The 10,000-nt window shown below is 46.5% G+C and overlaps 2 protein-coding genes across 3 annotated transcripts in view; both read right to left on the reverse strand.

Annotated features, from left to right (window-relative positions):
• Positions 1-4,489: 4,489 nt before the first annotated feature.
• nat16l (N-acetyltransferase 16, like) lies at positions 4,490-7,178 on the reverse strand. Its single transcript, XM_041237449.1, has 4 exons — positions 6,794-7,178; positions 6,058-6,268; positions 5,335-5,549; positions 4,490-5,122 (listed from the first exon to the last, which is right to left on the reverse strand). The coding sequence occupies exons 2-4, from the start codon at positions 6,251-6,253 to the stop codon at positions 4,535-4,537; spliced, it is 999 nt and encodes a 332-aa protein (XP_041093383.1). The 5' UTR covers positions 6,254-6,268; positions 6,794-7,178; the 3' UTR covers positions 4,490-4,534.
• Positions 7,179-8,407: 1,229 nt separating this feature from the next.
• The window catches only part of si:ch211-196f2.6 (immunoglobulin domain-containing protein), a 7,389-nt gene continuing 5,796 nt past the window's right edge, over positions 8,408-10,000 (reverse strand). For both annotated transcript variants that reach the window (XM_041237435.1, XM_041237436.1), the window contains exon 5: positions 8,408-8,759. In XM_041237435.1, coding sequence (XP_041093369.1) covers positions 8,526-8,759 — 234 coding nt within the window. In that variant the 3' untranslated portion in view covers positions 8,408-8,525. The remainder of the gene's footprint in view (positions 8,760-10,000) is intronic.

Here is a 10,000-nt window from a genome sequence, read left to right on the forward strand (position 1 = left end):
TGTTTGTATTTGGAATGCCTGTCCGATAGCAGACGATCTATAGCCGTCTGTTTCTTGTTATTGTCCTCAGGGAGATTACAAGGGATTTGAAAGCGAGATTAAACTGTTGACCTCGCCGGCTGCCATACATCCCAGGGAGAGGATAATGGCGCTGGCTTCTCTCTGTGCCGCTGTTGTTTCCTTTATACTCGAGTGAGGTTACTGACCAGACCATCTGGGTCAAATACCTCCTCAAACCCCTATCGAACCGAACCGAAATCTACCTCTCTACTCATGGAAACACTTAATGGGTGTAATACAACACAGTGAAAACATGGTAAAGCATAGGGAAGCACTGTAAAGCACAGTGAAAGCATTGTAAAGCACAGAGAGGCCTGGTAAAGCACAGGGAAGCATTGTAAATCACAGAGAGGCCTGGTAAAGCATAGGGAAGCATTGTAAAGCACAGAGAGGTCTGGTAAAGCACAGGGAAGCGTTGTAAAGCACAAAGAGGTCTGTTAAAGCATATTAAATAAACCAGGGTAAACTCTGGTAAATACACGGATAAAAGCATGGGGGGTGGGCACTGCTAAATTACTGTGCAGATATCACGTGGTAAACTTTCATACAAGAACGGATGTTCGAGTGGGTTTATAAATGGATCCGGCGCACCACTTAGGGAGATGACGCCATAATGGCTATTCCCGGCAGCTGTTGAATTATTGAGCAGTGTCGCTTTTAACAGATTCCTTTTTCATTTTTAAAAACGCGATTGTTTAACAGCTGCTAGAAAATGTCGTGTCAGATACATTCTGATTAAAAACCGCTAGTCTTCGAACAACGATTTATTTATATAATAATAACTCTGTATTGATAACCCCAGTACCATCTTTATATAGAGACTGTGTTTATAATAACTCTGTATTGATAACCCCAGTACCATCTTCATATAGAGACTGTATTTATAATATAATAACTATTTTGCTTGTAGGTCAATGTGAACTGAACTGGATTTATTTTATAATCTTGAAAATATGAATAAAAACACAATTCACAAAAAGATGTTCAGACAGATGGATCTATATATGTTATGCGTCCTGTCTCTGCTACTCTTTACATCGCGAGCGCTGTCCGTTGGATGGGTAGACACGTCGATATCCCAGATTGACGGATCGATATGCTTCACAGTGCGTGTATTCTAGACAGGCAGGCGCTTTGTCTTTCTGATCGAGTTTGACAGGGTTGTCTGATCGCATGCCGCTGTCCCCGGTCCCGGCTCACAGGTTCTATTTAGAGCTTGCACCCTCCTCCCCCGGGGCGAAGTACATGCTGAATCAGTCTGCAGCAGCCGCCTCGCAGCGTCACCGGGGGGGGGGGGGGGGGGGGGGGGGGGGGGATAGGGAAAAAAGGTCTCCAAGAGGTAATCAATTATCTGGAAATTTGCTGAGAAACGACTCTTCGTTACGCAAATGGTGGCCGCTTCAACGCACTTCCGATCCCTAGGGTATATATATATATATTATATCTATATATATATATATATATATAGATATATATAATATTATCCATATATACTCTCTCTCCTACCCCCAATATATAGAGTGCAATGTGATCCAGTCCTGGTTTCACTGGGAGTTTCATAATAAGACACACGGCTGAGCTTGTTACCTAGACACACTGGAAATGGTTTGCACCCAAAGTCGTGCCCCTGCTGCCCCTGTCAGCGCACCGCTCGCGCAGTCCTGCCCTGTCGGTGAGTGTCGTCATCCAAGCACGCTACTTGTTTTGTTGTTTTTTAATGTGGGTACCTTACCAAAATAATATTATTAGTCAAGTTGTCGTTCCATTGACTGTTTGTTTGTTTGTTTACTTGCTCTGCGCTCGTGCTCGACAGCCAGTGTATAGAGAACGGCCCCAGGTGGGGGGTGGGCAGAACGCTGACCGATGCCCGGGCGGCACGCGGCTCTGCAGTGGATGACTCATCGCTGTTGTTTACAGCCGGCCAGAGGGGTTGCGGTGGACTCTACTGCGCATGCGCCACTTGCACAGCGTTATAAAATGTGTGTGTGTGTGTGTTTTTGTTTGTTTGTTTTTTGCTGATCCATAACAAACAACGTCCCTTAAAAGAACAATAATACTGGACTTGGTAGATGAAAATATGTTTGTCTCTTTGTCTCTATGTTTTTCTCTCTATAGGTTTCTGTGTTTGTCTCTCTGTGTATCTATCTGTGTTTTAAGTAAGACAGGAATCCAGAAATCGAGTTGAAATCTCAGATCTACCGGCTGTCTGGTGTTATCGAGGCGTCATTTAAACGCATACCATGGCCTGTATTGCAGAACTAACAGAACACTGACACGTGATCAGAATGAGAGCGCGTCATCGTAACAGCACAGCCACGAGAAAAATGGAAAAAACAGGCAGGTGTTACACTTAAAAAAATAAACTGCTACGGAAACACTACAAAGCAACCTGGCCTCAAATGAAGACCACGGCGCTTAACGGGTTAATGCAAAGCCAATAACTCATCCGCAGACTTGCGTACAACCGAGTGGTAACTGCGTGGGCTACAGCGTGGGGCTTTTTATTGGGTCTGGGAGAGAGGGAGAAGAAGAGGGGGAGAGGGAGAGGGGAGAGGGAGAGGGAGAGAGGGAGAGAGAGGGGAGAGAGGGGGAGGGGAGAGAGGAGAGAAAGAGAGAGGGAGAGGAGGGAGAGGGGAGAGAGAGGAGAGGAGGGAGGGCGAGGGAGAGGTGGAAGTGCAGGGAAGTGATTCGAGTTCAGATCAGTTGCCTAGCAACTCCTGTTGACTCATATACGCAATCCGCACTTCCTGCTTTCGCAGATAACAATTATCGCTTAACTCGCCTTTCGTGTGACTTTAACAGCGGCGCGTTTGATGGCGCGCAGCTGACTCCCTGTGATTTTGTGTAATTAACCCGCTGCTTGGCTTCCGACGTGCATAGACAAGTGGCTTTGAGATTTACGGACCAGCGCAGCTGCATCGCATCGGAAAGGCGCTGCGATTAAAGAGCCCCCGCTGCTGGCTTACTGGCGACGCCTAGCGGGGGCAGGTGGAAGGAAAACCGCTCCATTCTCTCTCACTTCTTCGTGTCTCCCAGGTCCACTCATTTTACACCTGTGTGTGTGTGTGTGTTTGGTGTGTATCAGTGCGAGTTTGTGTGATGTCCCAGACCCAGAAAGGACAGCCGTTCCCCGCAGCGACAGACTTGAACGCAGCGCCGGGCGTCAGGCAGGATCCTCGCTGCCGTTTCCGCTCCGCTCCGCTCCGGAGAAACAGAGGAGGCTTGAACCGCTGAACCGTGAAGGGCGCCGAGAGCAAAGATTTCTCGGCAGTTGTACAGCTCCGTAGAAAACATATGCATCTATCGGACACAGTTCGTGTGCAGATATAGCAACACAAATGTATAATTTTATTTTATAAGAGGGGACTCTATATTAAAAAACAAATTCATAAAACAAATAAATAAAAATAGACATGAATCTCATGCGAACATATTCATATTTATTTTATTATGATTATAATTGTTAATTTGATAAGTTTGAAGTGCAAAAATCACGTTATGAAGCACTTTTTGCAGCTCTCTGCTGCCACCGTGTGGTCAACGCTTGTTATATTCTGTGAGGGCTCTGTGTGGAAGTTACATCTTAAACCCAGAGATTAATATTAAAACAATGAGGGTTCCAGAATGCGGATTTAGAACTCGATAACGGAACCCCGGATCATTCTGAATGAGAGCAAACACATTGAACAGTAACATGAATAGGAAAGAAAACGCAAATTATATTTTACGATATTTTTACTATAGAGCAAGCAATCACTTTATAAATCTATCAATTAGTGTTGTGTGTAAATGAAAACATTGAAGAGGTTTCTAGTGGAAATGTTTGCTATTCATTTCACACAAGACACATCGAGAGAGAGTGAAACACACACACACACATAAAGGGAGACACACACTCAGAGAGACACATACAGAAAGTGACACACACACACAGAGACACACACAGAGAGAGACACACACACACACACACTGCTCCCAGTGGGACACACACACTATAAGAGAGAGTGACATACACACACACACTGAGAGAGACACACACAGAGTGACACACCCACAGTAGGAGAGGGAGACATACACACTAAGAGAGAGTGACACACACCACACACACACACAGAGTGACACACACTGAGAGAGTGACACACACACATATACACAGTGAGAGAGACACACACACACTGGAGTTGTCATACACTTTACTGTGAGTGAGACACATTTCCCTCTGTACATCGAGAGGCGAGGGAGACATACTTCACTGGTGTCACTGAGAGTGACACAGTGTTCACACAATCACAGTGTGACAAAATGCACTGTGTGTGACACACTGTGTCACAATACGCAGTGAGGAGAGACACCAAACACACCACACTCACTCTGTGTGTGCCCACGGAGCCCACTCCAACCAGTGAGAGAGAAAAAACTCTCAGAGGACACACTGACACACACGCACACACTGAGAGAGACTCACGCCCCCTTTTCAGAAATCAGCCTCCAGCAGCAGCTGCTCCCAGTACTCCTTGTACCTCCGCACCCCTCCTGCCACCACCCCAGCCCCCTCGCACAGCTCCCGGAGCCCCTCCCACAGAGTCCGGTCCGAGTACACGTTGAGGAGCACCGCCATGCCGCTCCCCAGGGCCCCTCGGACCCGCTCCATCTGGAACACCAGCACCCGCCTAGCGGCCGCCAGGTCCATCCCAAAAACATCCAGGTTGAGCCTCAGAGACCCACCCCCTTGTGGGATAGGGTAGGGGGCGGTGCACAGGACCAGTGCCGCGGGGGCGTCCTGCCGGTCCACTGCCCAGGAGAGAGGCCTCGTCTCCAGGGTGTCCAGGTTGCCCGCGGTGGGGCGCAGGGGTTGCCAGTCCTGGATGATGGTCCCGGCGGGGAGGAGCCTATCGATGGCTCCGGGGTTCGAGAGCATCAGCGACCTCAACTCCTCCCTCTGCAGCGTCACGGGGGGAGGGGCCGGGGGGTACTTCCCCGCCCCCTCCAGCCTCACTCTGACTCCCAGCTCGTCGATGAATCGGTCCACAGAGTCGGCCTCGCAGCGCTGGGTCAGTATCGCCTGTGCGGGGTCAGGGGCGGGGAGAGGGGTCGTGTTACTAACTGAGTTTGGACACACCTCTTTTAAACTCTCACCAGTGCCTAGTTTGGAAATGCTTACAACAAAAGAGTAGATTAGAATAATCTTAAAATATTTCTATATATATTATATATATATATAGAGCTCTATCTCAGAGAGAGAGAGAGAGAGACCTTGAAAACCGACTACAGTACCCGTGTCGCCAGCACCCTGAACTTGGCGAGCGCTTGCGGTCCTGGGTTGTCTCCGCGGGTCAGCCTCTTGGTTCGGACCCGGGGGTAGTGGGTCTTGATGAATTGGGTCACGTGCCTCTGGATCAGCCCGGCCACGCCCCGGCCGCGCTCCTCCGGTGCTACACGCAGACCCTCCACGATCACGGTCTCGCCTCCGTCCACGAGGATCGTGGGACCTAAGGTCGCGCTGAGAGAGGGGGAGAGAGGGAGAATCTCACCCCCGATCCCCGTTCCAAGGCCCCGGGGCGACAGAGTTTCAGAAAGTCCACGACCAGCGCTGCCGTGCTGAAATTATTATATATTATATTTAATATTATATATATATAGATATATATATATATATATAATATATATATATAATATAAGTTATAATATGTGTAGGATTTGTTTTGATGCTAGGTATATACGAGTCAGAGCATTCAAAAGCAGCCAGCAGCTCTATAGCCCTGGAGAAGCAGGATGCTAGTAATTGATGAGTTGCTAATGCTGTTTTAATAACGACCTGCAATGTTTCAGTCTGAAACAAACCGCATCATTCTGCGCTGCTGTTTCTAGCGCGCTGTCTGAGGGCGAGAGGAGCCGAAACGTTGCAGATCATTTTTAAAACGGCTCAGTTGAAAAGTCCTCGGTTTCTCAAGATCACTTTTTCTTCTCCGTTCTCTCTGACGCGTCTCTGCTCCGAACCCACCACTCGGCCGCGCCTCTTTCCCAGGAACACCAATCGGTGCGGCTCTTTCATCCACACGTGGTACCGCGCCGGCAAGTAGTCCATGCCGCTGTAGATCCCGCCAGAGATGGCCATGACGTCATCGTAATCCCCTTCGCTCGCCAGGCAGAACGCGATCTCCGAGTCTTCCCGAGTAGCGGTCGTGTCGTCCATTTCTGCATTCGGGGTCTATTCAGTATAGGTCGTCCCTACGTCCCCCCGCATTCGTGGGGTCTAAAATGATATCAAGGAGGGATGGTCTCGCTGGGGGGGGGCACGCTTTTATACAGGCGACTTCCAGATACTGGGGGGGGGGGGGGGGGGGGGTGAACTCTGCATGTTGTCAACAACAACAAAGAGAGTCGGTTGTTCAACAAGACATCGTTAAACAATAATAATAATAATAAATAATAATAATAATAATAATAATAATAATAATAATTAGAGTAATCTATATCTCGTATTTGAATTGTTTTATATTGAGACAGAGAAGCGGAACAACGACATCCTCCACCCCTCTCTGTTTCAGACTCTGTAGGGATTTACCGGAAGTTCCAGGCTCATACCAGCGCGTTTATTTTTTGAACGAGGACCCCGAGAAAAAAAAAAAAAACAACAAAAAAACAAGTTCATCGACTTGAACACAGAAGCAATTAATAAACAGCTTCCACCCACCCCGTTACCCCGCACACCCCCATCGCTGCCGATACTTACCACCGCCGTGGGTGCTCAGAAGCGGGCCAGTGGAGCCGGCTGTCTTGTACACGCCAATGCACGGCTCCCGAATGGACTTTGGATGAGATAAGGAGGCTGTAGAGAATTGCAAACACGTGTCCACCCTGCTTATCATTATAGGACCTGTTTCCCAATTCTACAACAGGAATTCTCCACTCCGCTAATCCAGACACTAACTCGGCTTTGCAAGAAAGTCACTAGAAGTCTTTCTCAGTCTCTTCAGTGTCAATTCAATGGCAAACGTTTCCACTAGAAGTCTTTTCAGTTTAGTATTTCTGGTAATACACTAGCTGTGCACTAGATGGCGCCGGCACACCGGACACCCCAATGGTGGGTAACTAGAACTGAAAGAGAACAAAAATATAGACCATAAATATATAAATTATATCAATAAATAAATATTCATTTGAAGTAAAGCTTTGCAAGTCATATTTTACTCAAACTGAGAAAGCATCTTTGAAGTTTCTGATAATCTGCTATTGTGTGGATTCCATTAGACGCATAGAAGATCATACTTTTTCTAGGTTCTGATACATACTTGGTAAGGTTCCAAGACTGTATATAAAAATTCTGATACCAGTCTTATATATTATATATATATATATCTATATATATATAACATAGTATAAAATGTATGTGCAACAGGTTTTTTAAAAGCGTGGCTGGAAATTCGTTCACTTGTAGAAATTAGGTCAGAATTTGCATACCAGGCAACAGAGGCAGCTGCTTTTGTCACATACTGGATGAAACCAGATCACTGCTGTTAGAGATTTCATCAATCCCTGAAACGCTGGAAGATGAGTCTCGATCGATCCTCTGTTGTTTTCTTACATGGCGTTTGATTTGAATGCGTGTTACATTTCACCCCGTTTATTTTACAATGCTTCCCTATGCTTTACCAGACCTCTCTGTGCTTTACAATGCTTCCCTATGCTTTACCAGACCTCTCTGTGCTTTACAATGCTTCCCTATGCTTTACCAGACCTCTCTGTGCTTTACAATGCTTCCCTATGCTTTACCAGACCTCTCTGTGCTTTACAATGCTTCCCTATGCTTTACCAGACCTCTCTGTGCTTTACAATGCTTCCCAGTGCTTTACCAGACCTCTCTGTGCTTTACAATGCTTCCCTATGCTTTACCAGACTTTACCATACCTCTCTATGCTTTACAATGCTTCCCTATGCTTTACCAGACCTCTCTGTGCTTTACAATGCTTCCCTATGCTTTACCAGACCTCTCTGTGCTTTACAATGCATTCCCTATGCTTTACCAGACGTCTCTATGCTTTACAATGCTTCCCTATGCTTTACCAGACCTCTCTGTGCTTAACTGTATTACATGTTGCTTACAGAAGGCTAGAGGGGTTCAGCTCCGTGCAGAGTGACTGTGACAGACCAGACCCCCCCCCCCCCCGAAGGAACGCAGCGTCCACGAAAATCACAATTGTGTGAAGAAAAAACAATTTTATTATTCCATAGACTTAAATATTAAAAAAAGAATTTGACGTAGGTCCAAAATAGAAGCATATATATATATATATATATATATATATATATATATATATATATATATAGAGAGAGAGAGAGAGAGAGAGAGAGAGAGAGAGAATTGCATGCAGCTCTTTTTAAAAACATGCCCATTGAAATCTTCATTTCCAGTTTGTTTATTCCATGAAATACATGGAGGGAGCGCTATAAGTCGCTTCCAGCAGTCATTGTTCCAGCAGTTCCTTTCTGAAGACCTTCTCCCACAGCAGGTAATATATCATGCGGTTCGTCTGTTCGCCGCTAGGGGGCACTTTGCGGTTGTCGTACTGATGGTCGAGACCGTCCCCCCTGCGCGCTGCTTGGAAAAGGTAGTAATCCGCGTTGATCATGACGTAAACCTTCGAACCCGTGCTATCTGGCTGCTCCGAGGCCGAAACTTCTGAGAATTCCCCGGATTCCTGCAGAGAGAGGGGGAGGGGGAGGGGGAGGGGAGACGTCAGAGTGACGTCATCAGTGCACTGGAGTTCATGCAGCCAGTGTGTGTGTGTGTGTGTGTGTGTGTGTGTGTGTGTGTGTCTAACCCTGTGGTAACGCCAGTAATGGTCTCACTGTTCTATTTACCCAGCACTGCGAGGTGTTTAAATAGAGAGGCGGCAGCTTCCTGTTATTGTGGAGACAGACCTGTAAATATTGTTTCTGTTGAGATGCGGCAGGTGCTCAGAATAGCAGTGTATGTATATCGATATATAAACAGCACCTTCGTTCAAACTTTAATTATGTCTTCATGACATACAGACATGCGTACACACAGATACACAGACATGCATACACACAGACACACAGACATGCATACACACAGATACACAGACATGCATACACACAGACACACAGACATGCATACACACAGATACACAGACATGCATACACACAGACACACAGACATGCATACACACACACAGATACACAGACATGCATACACACAGACACACAGACATGCATACACACAGATACACAGACATGCATACACACAGATACACAGACATGCATACACACAGACACACAGACATGCATACACACAGATACACAGACACATACACACAGATACACAGACATGCATACACACAGACACACAGACATGCATACACACAGATACACACAGACATGCATACACACAGATACACAGACATGCATACACACAGATACACAGACATGCATACACACAGATACACAGACATGCATACACACAGATACACACACATGCATACACACAGACACACAGACATACATACACACAGATATGCACAGACATACAGACACACAGACACACAGACATGCATACACACAGACACACACACAGACATGCATACACACAGATACACAGACATGCATACACACAGATACACAGACATGCATACACACAGATACACAGACATGCATACACACAGAACACAGACATGCATACACACAGACACACAGACACACAGACATGCATACACACAGACACACAGACATGCATACACACAGACACACAGACATGCATACACACAGACACACAGACATGCATACACACAGACACACAGACATGCATACACACAGATACACAGACATGCATACACACAGACACACAGACATGCATACACACAGATACACAGACATGCATACACACAGACACACACAGACATGCATACACACAGACACA

The sequence above is a fragment of the Polyodon spathula genome, chromosome 44 (assembly GCF_017654505.1).
Source record: "Polyodon spathula isolate WHYD16114869_AA chromosome 44, ASM1765450v1, whole genome shotgun sequence".
NCBI classification, from domain to species: Eukaryota; Metazoa; Chordata; class Actinopteri; order Acipenseriformes; family Polyodontidae; genus Polyodon; species Polyodon spathula.

Excerpts from the sequence above, each read along its gene's own strand:
- nat16l (XM_041237449.1), bottom strand. The coding sequence starts at position 6,253 with ATGGACGACACGACCGCTACTCGGGAAGACTCGGAGATCGCGTTCTGC. Across the intron at positions 5,550-6,057 it reads GAGGCGCGGCCGAGTGGTGG|GTCCCACGATCCTCGTGGAC; the intron begins GTTCGGAGCAGA and ends GCGCGACCTTAG. Across the intron at positions 5,123-5,334 it reads TCAGGGTGCTGGCGACACGG|GCGATACTGACCCAGCGCTG; the intron begins GTACTGTAGTCG and ends GACCCCGCACAG.